Source organism: Colletotrichum gloeosporioides, assembly GCF_011800055.1.
Source record: "Colletotrichum gloeosporioides strain Lc1 chromosome Unknown consensus_100, whole genome shotgun sequence".
Taxonomy (NCBI): Eukaryota; Fungi; Ascomycota; class Sordariomycetes; order Glomerellales; family Glomerellaceae; genus Colletotrichum; species Colletotrichum gloeosporioides.
In genome coordinates, this window is record NW_025544745.1 from 52,376 (window position 1) to 69,837 (window position 17,462).

The 17,462-nt window shown below is 55.5% G+C and overlaps 2 protein-coding genes across 2 annotated transcripts; one reads left to right on the forward strand and one right to left on the reverse strand.

Moving 5' to 3' along the window:
• Positions 1–4,008: 4,008 nt before the first annotated feature.
• On the reverse strand, positions 4,009–5,061 carry GCG54_00008134 (1-phosphatidylinositol phosphodiesterase; the record flags this gene model as incomplete). Its single annotated transcript, XM_045408106.1, has 1 exon — positions 4,009–5,061. One exon carries the CDS (start codon positions 5,059–5,061, stop codon positions 4,009–4,011), a length of 1,053 nt encoding a protein of 350 aa, XP_045257411.1.
• A 9,777-nt stretch (positions 5,062–14,838) lies between these two features.
• GCG54_00008135 (uncharacterized protein) lies at positions 14,839–16,338 on the forward strand (the record flags this gene model as incomplete). The annotated part of the gene is made up of 4 exons (XM_045408107.1): positions 14,839–15,016; positions 15,148–15,441; positions 15,627–15,727; positions 15,778–16,338. The coding sequence occupies 4 exons, from the start codon at positions 14,839–14,841 to the stop codon at positions 16,336–16,338; spliced, it is 1,134 nt and encodes a 377-aa protein (XP_045257412.1).
• Positions 16,339–17,462: the final 1,124 nt, after the last annotated feature.

Here is a 17,462-nt window from a genome sequence, read left to right on the forward strand (position 1 = left end):
CGCATTTCTCGGGTCTGTTGGGCCGTTACTTGTGTCACATTCCGCGTAATCGCGTTTTTGTGCGGGTTGGTAGGTAGAATCCCTCTATTGGAAGCTGTACGAACATCCCGACTGAAGACAAGCTTTGAGAGCTACTCAACATGCGACGAACCGAATGACTCGCAAAACCTAAAGAAGGGCCGTAGGAAGTGTCTCAAGGCCTATTCGGGTTTTGGCCTGACGCTTTGAGCGAATGCGACACCAAGCGAGAACAGGTGTAACTGGTTTGTAGATCGTTTGGGGGTCTCAAAAGTGTCCGTCTTTCAGGGATGCCACTTCGGCAGCCCCGGCCGGCGTTGACCTTTGACCACGTCGGGCCCATACTCCGACACGGACTTCGGCGATCCAAAAGACATGTACTTATCGCTAGTTATAGCTTTTAAGGAAGGTAGTTGGGAAAATGGAGGAGTGCCTTTACGCGGCCAGCATCTGTAACGCGCAGAACCCGAAGTACCCTCGTCTTGTTGAACGCCTGGTAATGGCTTCTCGTCTGTTGTCAGTCAATTGTAAGGGCAACAGTTGATACAGCCGGTGGTTTGGTAGGCCACGTTGTAGCTGGAGGTTTAGAGGAACGAATGAAAGCAGAGGTAGAGAAAGAAGTCGTGACTGTTTAGTTGGTGATGTCGGCGCTCCTCATGCAACTGACTGTGCGAATTTATGTAGTTTGAGTCTAGGAGATTTCTCGAAAGGAGCTTTTCGATCGAGATGGCCTACCTAAGCCACGTACCCATGGAAAACCATGTCATGGTCTTCTGACAACCTAGGTGTCGGTCGACCACAAACAGCAATGCGAGTTCAAGCATACCGCAACGCTATCTAGTTCCTGTTCATCTCTCTCCATTATACATTATCAAAAGAATACAAGCAAAAATTCGTCCTCCCCCCGTTCATGAAGAATTCTGCAATCCTTCCAGGCTTGTCGCACCTCGTCTTCTTTCTCTTTGGCATCTCTAGGCTCAGGAGATTCGAGGGCCAATAGCAGACGCGCTTTACGCCCCGCCTACGAGTCTTCTATCAAAGAGCTACTCGATAAGAAGGCTGACACGAGTTTGCTAGGCTTTTCGCCGAGGAACTTTGTGGGTTAGGAACTGAAGTATCTAAATGGTCTCAGTATTACGACACCTTGTACCAGCAGCGCTTCATGCCGTACGGGCGTATAGAACAATTTCTCTATCGAACTAGAGTTCAATAAACATACATACGTGATTCGTTCAAGGCTGGGTTGGCGGAACTCCCACGGATAGTCCAGGCCAAGAAGTTAAGAGGAGCCAAGATTGATGGTTGCTCCCGCTTGTAAGAGACAGGGCCCATGACTGCTGCAGATCGATGGAAGTCGTTCGGTATGACGGTGAAGAGTAAGTTCTGGGGCCATCGAACAAGGCGATAGACAGGAACAATCAAGACGACCACTCAAAACGAAGATCAGAGACAACGACCGGGGATGACAGCCAGAGACGACAATCGAGGTGATGTAATGGATGTTGAAGAAAGACTACTGAAGGGTAGAAAGAATGAACAAGCTTAAATCGAATTAAATCTTGAAAGCGCAAGAACTGATGGCATAAAAGACTAAATACCATGGCTTTACGAAATTGTCAGACAGACAGTCTGAACGATAGCGCTGCTTAGCAATTCACGTCTTAGCTGGCTCATAAGATAAGCTAAAGGATGCGATAAAGAGACTATGACAAGCATTCTTTTGAAGCACACAGCGCCTGCTTCAGGCAGGTAACTGACAATTCGTCATCGTGGTGACTGGGCCCCCAATCGTATGCGCATTGCCCCTTGAAATCAATGATTGTGAAGGAGGGTCTAGATTTTGTAACTTTGGAGATTGTATCTTATGTGTCATGAAGACTCAGAACGTGCTTCAAGATGAGCTTGGTATCTTAAGCACTAAAGCTGTTGCGCTTTCTCGCCAAAGCAAAGAAGCCAGGATTCCTTACGGAGGACAGAATCATAGCGTCCATTATTACAGATGTAGCGTCCTTCAGTCATTTCAACCTGGACGAATTGAATTATGCGGAATTATTTGAGAGATGCGTAGAGAAACATAATGATAGATCGTCTACAAACAACTGTTTCTCATGACAAGGTCATAGTTATGGTAGCATCATCGGAACATTGAAGGATGGCCTGAGAGAAACACTTCTTCGGACTTTTGGTCTTATCTCGCAGTTGATCTCATATCCAAGCAGCCACCTTGCCGGCCGTTGCAGTCAGGTGATAACATTCGCAATTGGTGCCCTCCAGGCACCAGAAGAAGCTTCCGGATTGGAGATATCAGGAGACGGACAATCCAATCGTTTCAACGAGTGTTATTCCATTAGCAGGACTCTATTCCGTCCCGAAACAAGCAACGCCACGAAACTCCGAGCCATAAAGACAGACCATACCACCCGATACCCAATACCATGACTCTATGTGCACAATCCCAATTATGTGTATCCCCAAACCCAAGTTGAGCCGCCACCCAACTCTCTGTTCAGTAAACCCTCAAAGTCACTGACGTCAACGCCAGCAACGGGTCTCTCTTTGTGCGTGTAAACCGATGTACTCTGATCCACCTCTTTAACCAACTCTTCTGGTACGCTCCCCCCCCCCCGNCCCCTCACATCATTACCAACAAGTTCCCAAAGATATTCCACCGCCGTGCGACCGGGGTTGTCGCACAAGGCAACCAGACCCAAACAGCACAACCAAAGTCTCTCACATAGGATGCGATCGTCTTCAGCTGGATAGCTCCCAAACCCCTCAGCCGCCAGCCCTGTTTCTCCGCCACCCCGGGCAAACCCAGGAACCCAGGAACCCAGGAAACCCAAATTACTCGCGTGCCTGCCCTTGCCGCTTCGCCTCGAACGAACGGCTAATGAAGATCCCCTTTTTTCAGCTCCATAAAAGTTTCCGATGCACCCGTCCCGGTACCTGACGATCAAATTTTCCCTCATCCCCCAAAACATGCAGTTTTGGCGAGATGGGCAAGAGAAGCTGAAACCGCCACTTGCGTAGTTGGCGGCGGCAAGGGAGGGTTGGTGGGTGAGGGGCGTGTGTAAAAGACGCTAAGAGAGATTGGAAACTGTGTGGGGGCACAAACGCGAGGGGAAAGGGAGAGCAAGCAAGCAATGAGAAGCGACCACATCCGCCGTAGAGAGACCATTTTGGTGTGACACTGTGACTAGTAACGTCGCTTGCGTCTATGATCGAGATCGCTTCCAAGACACCAAACGAGATCCGATGGATCCTCCCGGATCCCGAACTAAAGCAACGTTTTGAAAACACGCGAACGGAGAACCACGCGTTTCCCTCGCCTCAACGGCCCGATTTCTAGAACGAATAGCGACTGGGTATCGACAGAGAAAAAGCCGCCAGAGGAAAAACACAAACAGCCGCCCGGATCTAGTCATGTCGGCTAGTGAGCTCACGGAGAAGTGTCGTCCGACGAACGAGCGGTTGTGAACACACCAACGGGATAAAAAGAGGAGCACCAAATCGAGAGGGAAAAAAAAAAAAAAAAAGAGCGCGCTGCGCCGGCGCCGGCGTGTTTCGGGCTAGACGCGGATCGGCGGGCATCCGACGCTAAGGTGGCCGCCCCTCCCAGCCCGGCCGAAGATCCTCATCTCGGCGACGCGTGCGTGCGGTCGGGGGACGGACCCGCAGGCCGCGAATCAAGGAGGAGTGGGAAGACGACCGCAGCAAACCGACCAACGCAGTCCGTTTTCCGTGCCTCCGAAAATGACATGGCCGGTGGGGCTTTGATGGTTGTAAGAGTGCAACAGTCGCAGCGTCTCTTTCTCTAGCGCGTGCAGTGGACGAAGCGTGGTGGACCCAAGGGGGTGTAGATGGATGACGACAACGACAGCGTGATGATGACGACGGGACCAATTAATGATGAAGCACACGAATTCGCGACTGGGATTTTGTTCTTTTTTTCTTGTTTTCGGTGTGTGTTCACTGCCAAACGCCGGCCCCTCACAACTCGGCGCTACGGTCCGCCAGCGCCGTGTTCCGCGCCAGGACCTCGTCCACCAGCGCCCGGCCGGGGAAGTCCATGATGACGATGCCCGTCTTGCCCGCGTCCGCGCCGCCCGCCGTCTCGGCGAGCCAGTCGCCGGTGCGGTCGTTCATGCCGGCGACCGTGTGGTTGAGGTTGCCCGCCGCGGCCTCGATGGGCAGCACGCCGACGGAGGCGCTCAGGTGGGCGAGGTAGAGCACGCGGTTGTTGGGCTTGGCGGTGGCGGCGCGCTTGAGCGCGTTCTCGATGGCCTCCCACTTCATGTAGAGGTGCTCCATGCTGGGGATGATCCAGAGGTCCTCGAGGACCATGTCGGAGGACTCCCAGATGACGCCGTAGGGGGACTTGGGGCCCTTGGAGGGGAAGTTCTGGAGGAGGAAGATCTTGGAGCGCAGGGTGCCGAGGGCGGGGAAGGGCTTGCGCGGGTTGTGCTTGTGGAAGTGGGCCTGGGCGCCGGCGGAGGTGAGGGTGTCGTTGTGGAGGTAGATGTTGAAGGCGTCCTCGAAGGTCATTGTGTTGTTGCCGAGGGGGCGGCCTTCCTCCTTGAGGCGCATGACGACGGTCTCGGAGGGGTGGGCCTCGAGGAAGTCAAAGAGGGTGAGCAGGACGTTTGTGTAGGAGTAGCCGGTGGCCATGGAGGCGTGGTAGATCTGGATGGAGTCGTTGACGAGGCGGCCGCGGATGTCGAGGTAGCGCATGCCGGCGTTGAGCTGAGCGGAGAGGTTGTGGTTCTGGCACTGGAAGACCTGGTTGCGGAGAGAGTAGGTCATGGTGTCGTGGGTGCCCGGGATGGAGAGGGAGGTGAGGTTGGCGTCGTCCGGGATGGACTTCATCCACTCGGCGTGGAGGGCCTTGTCGACGTCGAAGGAGTGGTGGGATTCATAGCCGCGGTAGCAGTGGTTTTTGGACTTGACAAAGCATGGTGCCAGCGAGAGGAGGACCGAGAAGAGGGCTGACGCGAGCAGGAAGAAGGAGATGACGTAGAGAAGGGGCATGCAGTGGAAGCGCATCTTGGGCGGTTTGATGAGATGAGCCTGGGTGTGTGGCCCAGTTCCGTAAGAGTGAGTGAGGGATGAGGTGATGTGAAGCTGACCGGAAGATCCGGGATGTCCGCGATGAGCACGGCGCGGCAGTGAGGTCTTCGGTGTAACGGCGGAGTTTCGCGGGCGTGGTCTCCGGCACGGAGGGGAGCGAGACTTTCCCCCCGATGGGCAAATGGAACGACAACAGTCTAGGGCGAACCAGCAAACGCAGCCCTCCCCCTTTCTATCTAAGCAGACGAGAACAGGAATATTAGAGTAAGAATGATTGCACTCGCAGTCGGAACATTTACAAACAGCACAACTCTCTCTGGGGCAAAGGGCGGATATGTTGAGCGAGGTCAGAATGAGATGTCGCGATGAGATGCCGTGGCTTGAGCACGTGGGCATTGACGGCGTCGCGACGGTTGAAGCACCGCACCGACGTTGATCCGGAATTAAAAATGGTGTTCCAGGTCCCGGGCCGGGCTTGTTCAGGACGCGGGACGTTCATAGCGTCCCCTTTTTTTGCCCCTGAATCTGCTGTGTGGAAGTTGAAGCATCCTTGCATCATTTCGATCCAGCATGGCCTTTGTGGAGAGGTAAGGGAGGACAACTTCATCGAGGGAGTCTGTTTGCGAACTACGAACTACGCAGATTGAAGGCCGCGATGTTTGTCCAAGGGTCGCATTGAAGTTTGACGTGGGACGTGTTGGTTAGGGAAATGGTAAAAGAATGGCATGGCGGGCGATCTGATAGCGCCCGGTCCTTTGCGGGGGGTTCAAGCGCCGTGAGCAGGGCCCATACCCCGCGCTGGCGGCTTCGGCGGGACAGCGCCCCGTGGCCGATCTGCCTCTTCTCCAACCCGACGACAATCGTGGGAGCCTTGGAGAGTCTTGGAGATAGATGGGTGTTTTCCAGGCCGCGAATGCCGAGACTCCAGAAGCCTGCAAACCTATGCAACGTTCTTTGATCGTCATGTATCAGGGATCCTCTCGCGGTAGCACAGCATGCAAAAGCAAAACAGCGGTTGACCACAGGACATGCGGTGTGCAACACTTACACAGAAACCCATATCTCTACCGAGAAAGAAAACCGGTTCATGGAAGTTTCGGCAAGGATGGATGTCTTGGACGAGTGCTTCCCCCCACGTTTTGGATAAGGCATAAGGCAGGTGGTTGGTTTTGTTGGTGATACGTCGGCAACGCCTGACCTGGTCGCGCATGGTCAGGATGACCATACACTTGCGTCTGCGTTGTCAGATCTTTCGGCCGATAGATTGTTGTTCGATAGGGCGCTATATCTGGCGCTCACCGAGAGTTTCGAGATGGCACGCGGGGAGCATGTGCGCCATTCAAGGCGTCTATGGTAGACTATCATGTGGGCTGAGAGTTCTGAAGGGTCTCGGTACAGCTTCAATTTTGAGACAGCCACTTTTGCTTCACGTCGAGTGAATCCAACCGCCACCCTACGCTGCAGCAGGCTGTCACCCATCACAGACATCACAAGGCCGCTTCCCCACCCGCCAATCCTCGCAGGCAGCGCGTGAACCTTGTGCTGCAGTGGGATTCCTGCAGGCGCCTTTGGCCCCGCCCTCAAAAGATGTCGTGAAGCCTCGCCTGCGCTGCAAGATAATCCGCAGAGGTCATCCGCGGGTACTTATTAGTCGTGTGTGGTGGAACATGAGCCAAATAATCCCTGGGAACACTCTTTTTGGGGGAAAGTCTACGGCGGTGGCAGCGGGGTAAAAAGTAGAAAGGCGTCCGGGGATCGCTGCTGTGCCCCTCAACTCTCTTATATCGATGCAGAAGTGGCGCGAGGGGAGGTTGGGAATCGACGTGTAAGTGTGGAAAGCGGGGTTGAGATTTGACACCGCCGATGCCAGCACGTTGATGCAAGGCATGGAATACTGGTCGGCGATCGAGGTTGGCGTTGTCAAGAGATAGAAGCTTTGGGGGCGATGCGTTGTGAGGCGATGTTTGATGGCGATATGTCCCAGGTGTTATTGCTTGAGAAGAAATTCCCCAGGTTGGTCGTTGGTTCAGCTGGGATTTTAGAGTTATGCCTACCGAGCGGGCGGATCTATGCCGGCCACGAACGACACGAAGGCGATGGAACTGCTTGCTGTAATTTTTAGCAGGTTGTATGCTGCTGTTGCATTGACAAGCCTCTTCAGATGCGTGGATACGAATGTTAGTAATTGCTGTTCTTGTGCCTCTGCTGGCTAGACAGCTGGAATCCAGAGGTGTGTTATAGTACCTACACCGAGGCAAGAGCTCTCTCACCGAACTTCACCGAAATGCCATAGGCACGCAGTTCACTAGATGAGGCCTCTGCCAGGCATCACCGGCAATACGGCCATGGCTACCGCAGTACGCATACCGCTACAAACAGGTCACATCGGCATCTGCGACCCGTCACGGTTGTACGTGCCGTCTGGAGGCCCCCCCTCCGCAGAAACACCAAGTCGAGGACGTCAGCGGGTGGTTCGTCCCCCAAGGTCCCCCAAAAATCAGCTCACATCGCGCGTATCTGGGTCCGTGTTGCGGGTGCATCACTAGCCTCCGCGATGGCGACTTTTGGAGTTTTCTGTTTAGTGTGCCCGTAGCGCGGTGCACGAGCCGATGAAGAGGCTCCATAGATATTGACGGGTCACGGGTAAGAGCATCGTTATCACCTCACAGTTGGTCTCAGTCCTCTCAGCATCAACACCTACCGTGATGAAGCTCGCTACGAACCTCAAGATGGGCATCACTCCGTCAATGGATTAACTTATCCGCCGCAACAACGTGACTGACGAGACCGCCTCGTAACCGCATACTGGGAGAGGGGGGGAGTTCCGCCCAGCGGCTTCATGTGATGGCCCTGCGGCCTCGTATCCTCTCTGATCCCAACCCAACCCATCCCATCCCTTTCGTGTGCATGCATGCATTACCACCCACCCTCTCGCAGCTTTGCCCCTCCTTTCTGTCCCCCTCTACCTCTACCGAGGGACCGCGCACCGTCACCCTCATTAACCCATTCGCCAATCGCGCGACTGTCCCTGGAGGTGGTCAACAACAAAGAGCCTCCACGTCGATCGTCGTCGTCTGTCGTCGTGCGGGTGGGCGTCTCGCTCGGCGGGGCACGGCCAAGACTTCACCAGCGGCCGGCACGATGGCATTCCGAGGTGAGGTCGCCCTAGTGCCGTCGCCGTGCGGACCTCATTTGCCTCGCTCTCGTCTTCGATCGTCGCTTTTTGCAGATGCAGACCGTCCAGAAGGTCGGGGGGGAGAGTGGCTGAAGATAAAAACTTCGTCTATCAGATGCGGGTTAAACTAAACACTGCTGCGACCTGGCCTGTCCCCTGCTGCCGATGGAGGAGACCACCACCCCCAGGGGAATCGCTTACCTATCGGGCCTTTGGACGCCAAATCTTGTTTTTGGCCGTCGACCTGCGGTATGCTTGCTGCCACCAACCTCGAACTTTTTGGGCCTGGCTGCTCCGCTTGGAGTTGGCTTGCAGATGGGCGAATTGACTTTTACCAGCAACACCATGACCACTAAGTACATTTTTTGCTTTTTCGCGGGAGCGATTCGGCGTGCATGCGATGACAGAGAGCGAAACCCAATTGACCGCGCGGCGGGTGGTCAGAACAAATGCAAGCCAAGCCGGCATGCTCCTCATGTTGAAGGTATTCTTTCAGTGGGTGAGGAATCTCAAATCTGAGAGAGAGTCAGCCGGAGTCGCCTCCGCAACCTTCTGCAAGGCGTTACCCGTTGCAGCATCGCGCATGCGCTCTGCGGCATGAGACTGAAAGTTTGCATCACCTTCTCCGGATTGGCCCTTTTTACGGGTAAGGCAAGAGAAGCTGCGTGATGATTACGAACGTTCGGCGTCTTGTACATGTGGTGTCTGGTGACGGTGCTTCACGATGTGCGCCGAGCTTAGTCACGGAGCTGCTGGAACACTAACACGGCGCCGGAGAAGGATCCAGAGTCTCCCCCGACCGGAACATGTCAATTGGACGGCGCACCACGGGGAGTGGCCAACAACCGCGCTGGTCGCCAACTCTGACGGAGCTTCCCCAGAGTTAATCGGATTGTCAGATGCTTGCTTGCGAAGGAGAAGAGGACGCGTGAATGGCTACTCTTGTGAACTCTAGCCTTCTCCCGCGCTGGACTCTACCAAGTATGTTTTCGGAAGCCCGGGGTCAGGCAACGGGGAATATAGCGGCACGGCAGAGACCTCTCGCTCTGCCGTCATTGACCAGGTGAAGCGAGTGATTATTTCTCCGGAGAACTGCTGAGGCCAGTAAAGCGTCCGCGGCCTGTTCGTAGTGTATGTGCGTGTTGCCTCGGCAGATTGTCTGCTTTGGAAATGGCCAACACGCTGGAATGCATATCAAGATTAGGCTGCACCCCCCGCGGCTCCGGTGTTGGACGAATGCAACCATTGCCACGAGCACGCCTCCCGCCCACGCCAAAGAAAGGGGCAAGGCCGTCATCGAGATATGTATAATCGCTGCCGCGTCCGAGCGGGCAAGCATTTCGTCCGGTCTTTACGGCATGATGGCTGCGGGCTTTTTGGGTTCGTTTTAGTGAGCACGGCAGCGCAAGGATGACGGGAGCAGAAGAAGAGACGACGATGGAATCGATGGCAGCGGCAAGCAGGCACACAGACCAGACTAAGAGCTTACAGCCCCAAGACCAGGGCCGAGTGCGGTATGGTCTGCCGCGTGTTTGGCGCCGGCGCCGTCGTCTGCCCCCTGGCCGAGGACGCTTAAAAATCAATGGTTCCAACGGGCAAAGGGCAAAAGGGCGATTGGGGCCGCAAAGGTACTTGTTTGTAAGTTTGGCGGGTGATATTGAGGTGAGGGAGACGTTGAGGGTGTAACCTGATGCGGCGCCTCAAACTTGGGACGGGCGGGGGCCTGCTAGAACACGGGGAGGCGGCGCGCGCATCTGAAGCCAGGTTTCAATGGTCGCGGGCGAGCGAGATGCCAAATTGGCAGCGATGCTAGGCTGCTATCGGCGCGCGCGCGAATGGGTTAGCTAGGGGGGACTGCAGCTGCGCAGTCGATGTTGTTGATGTGAGTGTGTGTGTGGGACGTGGGAAAGGCACGAGAAACAGTTGCTTGACCAGAAAGAGGGATGAGACTGCAGAGGATTCAGGTCCGGGGCCTCGCCTTTGACGGGTTCGAGACGGCCGGGGCGGGTCGGTGGTTCATTGAGTGAAGCCGAGAGAACCGGGAGAAATGGAGTTTGATGGAACGGAAATGACTCGACGTGCCAGAGAGAAGAAGCGGTGTTTTAGTGACGATTCCCGCCCCGGGCAACGATAGGAATGATCGTGAATGCGCGCCGTTGCCAGCAGCCTGTTTTTGGTGAGACCTGGGCGTCAGGTCAACCCGACGGCTCTAAAGAGAGGTGGGAAGGGCAATAAGCAGTAAAAGTATCAGATAGTAGGGTCCTCGTGCGATTTGTCTGCTTTCGCTGACCGAGACGACCGGCGGTCCCGGCCATGGCTCGTATTGACGCCGCGAACAATGGGAGGATGAAGCCCTCGAGGGATCCCCTCGTACAACTCTGTCATAAGGCAAAGTCCGGATGGGGCCAAGAAACTACGTTTGACTGGATTAGCAGCGGGAAGGACGCAGGGGACCTTCATAAACCGCAATTATTCCAATAAAGCGAAGGAGCACCACCACCCATGCCAATGGGTGCCCTTCATAAGCTGAACAACACGACAACCCGGGCGGCGGGGAGTCGGGACAGAAAACGGGCAATTGCAATAGGTCACTGTCGGGTGTGTTTGAGCGTAGGCGGGATACCAAACAAAACGTGGACGCCCTGCACTCGCACAGGAACAAGCAAAACGAAGGCAATAAAGAAGTTGGGTTGGGGGGTGAGAGGTGGATGCATCACGACTCAGACACGTCTTGGACACAATCAGCAGAGTGGGCAGAATTAAAATAAGCAAAGAGATGAAAGGGGCAGATTTCAGAGGTGAAGATCCAGCCGCCAACAACATGATTGCTGCCGCCGCCGCCTTGGAATTTTCGATGTGTGTCTGTCGTTGCAGTGGCATCTGTCGGAGTTGTAGGATTGCCGCATTCTGGATGATGTGAGGATGGAATAGTACGGAGTACGAAGTAAAGGTTGGGTGAGGTGGTAGGCGTCGTGTCGTTCGCTGCAACGCCTCTAGTGTAACGCTGGCGACTGGATGTGCTGGACTGCACGCTGAGAGGCTGCGGCGGAATTCTTCCAAAATTGGGAGGGGGTGGCCCCCCTGGTTGCCTGTGCAGCGAGATCACCGCTGTGGGGTCGAACTCTGTCGTGTTTTTCAGCGCTTCACTTTTTTCCAGCGGCTCCATTGGGGAAGATTTGGAGCAGCGGACGAAGGATTTGGAGAGTCTTGGGGATGGTCTCGCTTGTTACCGCCGCGCAGCTAAGGTTCGCAGCCGGGCTACGGCAAGGAATGCGGGCATCATGCCTGCTGAATAAACATTGGCCAGGTACACAGATACACGTACCCGACCTCGACTTTGTCAGATCCGCCTATCAGGCTCGTTCAGCTGTCATGGTGGCATGGTCTGTGCATGTCCGCTTGGCGATGGGGGAGTGACGACATTCGACATGGTGTCAGGGGAACAGGGGGGTAAAGAGGCAGGATGCTGCAGCAGGGGGCACTGTGTCTATTGTGGTCGTCTCGCGCCGCCGGTCTCGCGCAGTGGCAGCCCTGGACAATGACAGTGCTCTCTGTGCTTTCGGAGCTCTCTCGTCAGATCATGGTGGCCGACGGCATGGTGTCATGAAGTGTGTGTGTGTGTGTGTGTGTGCGTGTGCTGTAAGGGAAAGGGGGAAACGGACAATAGCGGGAATAGGGAGTGAGGTAGGTACTCTAATAAAGGCGGCTCAATTGACGGAAGGAACAGACGGCGTCTGTCTATCCACTCATGGCTCGCCATTTCAGCGACAGCCAGCGCACTCGGACCTGTCTTCTCGGACCGTCCGCACTCTGCGTTTGATTTCGATGTTCATCGAGACCCTGCACGGCTGACAAGTGCTAAACTGCTTCAGGGCAGCTCGGGATGGATGCGCCGGCCGCGCGGGCGGACTCTTGAGTGGCTGCGCCCGGGATGTCGTGTCGACGTTGGCCGCCCATCTATCTGGCGTCGCCGCGTATTGCTCAATTCCCTGCCCATGCGCCGTAGGGCAGTGAGATGAAGAAAGGGAGTCCAGGTTGCCCGGGCATGGGGATTTGGAGAAGGCGATACGGATAAGGCCAGATAAGGTATGCCGAGTCTTATGTGCTGTTTTATGAACAGAAAAAAAAAAAAAAGATTTCATAGAAGCGGGCAGAAAAAGTCCATCGTAGAGAGGCAGGAGACGAGGACCAGGACCAAATGCTCCCGATAGCAGGGCTCCTGTTCAATGGACGTGTGCGGTGCCATGTCTCGAGAGAGGTCCTGGAGTGGTTATCGTGGCCGCCACCGCCAGTCTTCTGTCGGCTTTTGACGAGTGAGAGTGCACAGTCATCGTGGTGCATAGTCATCGTGGCTGCATAGCACAACACAACACAATCCAGCAACATAGCACAATGCCACCGAGATGCCTCAGTGTTGGATTGGATTGGATTCTCAAGACCCGTAGAGTTGCCCGAACCCGAAGGCAGACGCAGAGAGCTGGGCAGGCGCCAATCCCTCGAGCAATGGGCTAACGCCCTGAGGACTCAGGAAAGAAAAGCCAATGGTGGTCGGGTCGTGTTGCTCTCTCAGTCCTGGTCCTGGTCTTTGGTCTTGGCTTGTTCGTGACCCTGGCCCTGGCCCTGGACAGTCTTGGAAGCACCCCGGTCACGTCAAACCCACTCTTTTCTGCAAGCTCCAACCACCCAATGGCAGCGCCGGTGGTGACTGTGACTGCCCCGTTCTTTTCCCGGGCGTCCATCCACTGCTTCCACGTCCTTGCCGTTTTGCGCTTGCCTCCCAGTCCACGTCCCAATCTCCAGTCACGGTGAATCAGTGAGGTAGGTGTTCGGTCGTTTCCTTTCCCATGCTGCTAGCGTCGACTTTCGCACCAGCCGTCATTTCCATCCACAGCATCCGTCTGCCCTGCCCTGCTTCTGCTTGCCTGCCTTGCGTACTCGTAGGTGCTAACCTGGAATCGAATCGTTGACTGAGGTGAGGTGAGGTGCAGCTGCGACCCGGCTTCTGCCTTTTTACCTGTAACTTCCCTCTGCCGCTCCACCTCTGCTGCTCTGCTCTGCTCTTTCGATTCTGGGAACGTTTTCTTCCTCTCGCCTCTCGTTCCCTTCTCCCCTGCCTTCTTCCGCCTTTCAACCAAGCTCCATTCGTTTCTTCGGCTTTTTTCTTCCATTCCTGCCCCCCGAGCACCTCTAAATTTTTACCTTTCGACCTTGGCTAGTCTGTCCAGCACCCCCTGGTCACCGTAGAGGGAAAAACACAGAGAACACACAGAGAGGAAGGAGGGAAATACCCAACACCACCACACAATCGCTTTGCTGCAGCAGCCAGCATTCGTCTCTCGCTTCCCTGTCCTTGCCTGCTTGCTTGCTCGCTTGCTCGGGGTCTTACTCTGCTGCTGCTTCTACAATCTACATTGCCTACACCCGCTGCCGGCGCCGCTCTTCTGCTACCTTTCCTGTGGCTGCAGTCTGCAGATACCATCCGCAGTAGCTAGCTAGATACCTTCCAGGTTACTCCACGGATACCGGATCTCAGTTGCGTCGCTGCTGCTGCTGCTCGGCACCAACCACTTCGCTCGCTTGCCTTCCTTGCCTGCCTCTTTCGCTTCCCTCCTCTTGGCTCCTGCTTCTTTTCTTCCCAGGACTGCCTGACCATCGACACCTCTAACCTTTCTTTACCTCACCTCACTCCTCCCTTCTCACCACCCAACCGAACCGGCACCTGATCCCAAGGACGCCTGGTAACCCACGACGGCATCATCCTGCCCAGCCTGTCCGACCTTGTGTGCCCTTCTTCCACCCCCAGGCGCCAGGTTACTCCCTCGACGACACGCACACCCGGCACTTTCACCAAGAAGGAGCGCCATAATATACCTCGACCACGCTTCGTCTGCTTGCGCACCCGGCGGTCTTGCCTTGTCTCAAAGGTCCCCAATTCTTATTCCTAATCCACGCGCTAGTTGTCTCTAGGGGCAATCATCCAGTCGCTTGGTCGGTGCTTGGCTTGCTTCTGCTAGTATCATTCCGCGCCTTCACCTTGATTTCGCCCACTTTCATCATTTCTGCCCTCCGTCCACACTTGGCGCCAACAAATCTTGTACGAACGCCACGGCCCGGTCGACTTCCCTTCCTGCCCTTCTCCCAGAACCCTCCGCTCAACCGGCCACATCCTCGCTCGAGCAGGTACGCACTGGAGGCTCTTATCGCTTGCTCGTAAAGAAGACCATCTTCCCTTCGACATCCTCGCCAGTTCGACCAGTCGAGACGTCTTCGTTGCCGTCTTCGCCACAGCGTCGACTCCCGTGCGGTTTCCCGACTGCCCTGCGTGGTCGTGTAGGACAAGCAACGGATCACACCTTGGAAGTGGGATTTTAACCTTTCCTCCCGCTGCCCACCGACCGATCCAGACGTCAGATGTCAGCTTTGTGAGGCCTTGACTCCGGGAATTGTGAGTCCTAAATCTCCCCCAGTCATGGGTTCCGAGCCTATGCCGGAACCTAAATCATTCTTTCCCCTCAGTTGCGAACCCCGACGCTGACTGCTACTTTCTTTTCAGACTTGCCCATCGCAAAATAGAAAAAATGGCATTCACCGATCGATTCACGAGATGCTGGGCAATCTTTGCCCTCATCATCCTGTCATGGCCTGCGCTGGCCCACGCCACGCCCGACCCTAGAATGCTCGATTCCAGGATGTTGGAACCAAGACAGCTGAAGCAGACGCTCTGCTCAAGCTCGAACACGGCATCAATGAGCGCAAGTACGTCTAAGACCTCCCCAAAGGCAATGCGGCGGTTCAATGGCTCGGCATCGACGTCGTACTCCCTGCCAGCCGATACGAGCCTTCGTATGAATTATATTTGAAAACCCAATACTAACATGGGGCCACAGATCTCAGTATATGGCAGACTAACGGTCTCTGTTCCGACTTTTGCAGAGGCAAGAACTTTGCCCTCGCTATTGTCCAGTACCAGTCATGCTGGTGCTCCGACGTCGCCCCGGCCGCGTCCTCCGAAGCCGATGTCGAAGACAAGTGCAACGACATTTGCCCCGGCTACGACACCGAGAAGTGCGGTTCACGGCCGAACTGGTACGGGTATATTCAGTTGGCAAAGACCCCTACTAGCACCGCAGGCGGCGATGCCGCCACGACCTCCGCTGCAGCGGCGTCAACAACACAAGTTAGTATCCCCCCCTTCCGACACTTCGTGAAGCATATGCATGATTTCTTGCGTGATTTTCTTGGCCGATGAATTTCGTCACCTCACCAACCCATGTGATGCCCTGGCTTAATCGTCTGGAACCAGGCCCCTCCGGCCCCTGTCCCAACAACCGTTCAAGTCACAGTAACTGAGACTGAGACACCTCAGAAAACGACAACCTCCGACCCAACAACGTCGACGACCTCGTCAACCACTTCAGTACGCCTCAGCAACCCCCATCAACACGCCGTAAATCGATTGTCAATTTCGTAGATGGCAATGTGCGTTTCTCGAGAGTTGATGCTGACTTGTGTGCTAGACAACGACATCGAGGAAGCCTCAGACGTCTGTTCAGACCGTCACCGCCGATGGAACCGTTAGGACTGTTACTGTCACTCCTACGGCTACGGGAACCGATGGCGCGACTGGGGCCTCAGAGCTGTCCCCCTCGAGCTCGGCATCGTCATCGAATGGACTGAGCACCGGTGCAGTCGTTGGAGTGGTAGTGGGAGTTATTGCCGCCGTGGTAGCATTCGCAGGACTGGGCCTCTTCCTGTTCTTCCGACGACGCAAGCAACACCAGGAGAACTCAAAGTACGACGAGCCCAGCCACCGTGGCAGCTCAGCCGGTATGACTGGCTCACCGCGTAACCCCGAAATGGTCGTGACAGTTGATGGTGGACGATGGGACGCCGACTCGACCAGCGACCACCGCCGCAGTCGCCTCATGGCACACGATCCTCGCATGGAACCCCTCGGAAGGGGCCTGTACCTGAACAACAAGAGCGCCGAGAGCATCAACACATTGCGCGACGACCAAGATTATTCCCGCAAGGTTCATAAACCAGTCTTGCGGGCGACCAACCCCGATCCTGAATGAGGGGATGGGGACATCGGGCGGATCCGGATGACAACACATCATCATTAACGACGCACACGATTTCGGCCCCATTACAAATTTTCGGTCTTTGCATTGCGCTTTTGAGATACCAGGGCGGCGTTTCGTTTTCATTTCACAGAACAGAATAGGGAAGGGCATTGGATGAGGCGCCCTCGCTGCAACACCGGGCACGGGAGGGCCCTCGGGAGAAAGTCAGCGACACCTGCAGCAACACGGTACGGGCATCAGACCACTGAGTCACGGACACGAACGCACATCATCACATGGGCAACACGAGGGCCACCGGTTGATGGTTGGCATAATTTAGATTCGTTTTCACCCCCTTGGATTTGCGGTTTTCGGCAACATGACGGGAGTGCAAGATAAAAAGCAAGGAGACGAAGAATAGTACTATAATCTGCACTGAGTGGTCGCAGAAGACGGGACTTGCCATCGGTATGAGATTTGGCCATAGGTCCACTGGCATAATGATGGACGGCATCTGTACATACACGAGCGAAACGTGGACTGGACGCCAGTCAGCCACGAGCGGCTGGGTGGGAGAGATTGGTTACAGACGGTAACAATTGACACCATTACGCGTTCACAGGACACAGTTCATGGGTGACGGTGCTCAGAAGACACGTAGTAGGCCATTGACAATGCGGGGAGGGTCGCACGGCGGTTGTCGAGCTGAGCTGCCGTGGGCACTGGTCGTGTAGCCACGAGGGTCTCGGCCAAGGGCAACGTGCAAACGGCGTCCTCTCCATGATCGTCATGAGCACCGGCAAGCGCACGAGGAAAAGTTGTATTCACTTCTAGTCGCGAGGATCATAATAACACAATAGACACGTAAATGATGTTTCAAGAGATTCGGTGTCCTAACGTGTGCAACAGACGTGACGTGATGTTCGGATCTGTCCTGATGGCCGCCGTTGTCTCGGAATCATGGCCTCGATTCCTTCCTGGTTCGGGCCGGAGCCGTTTTGGGGGTGTCAAGCCCGTTTGCCCCAGGAAGGGATGAATGGATGAATGGGGGGACTTTGCGCCGCCGCCCCCCTTGCGCCGGTGCGGTCCCGGGCGGCTCACGGACGCCGGTGTGCGTATTCGATACGGCGGACGGG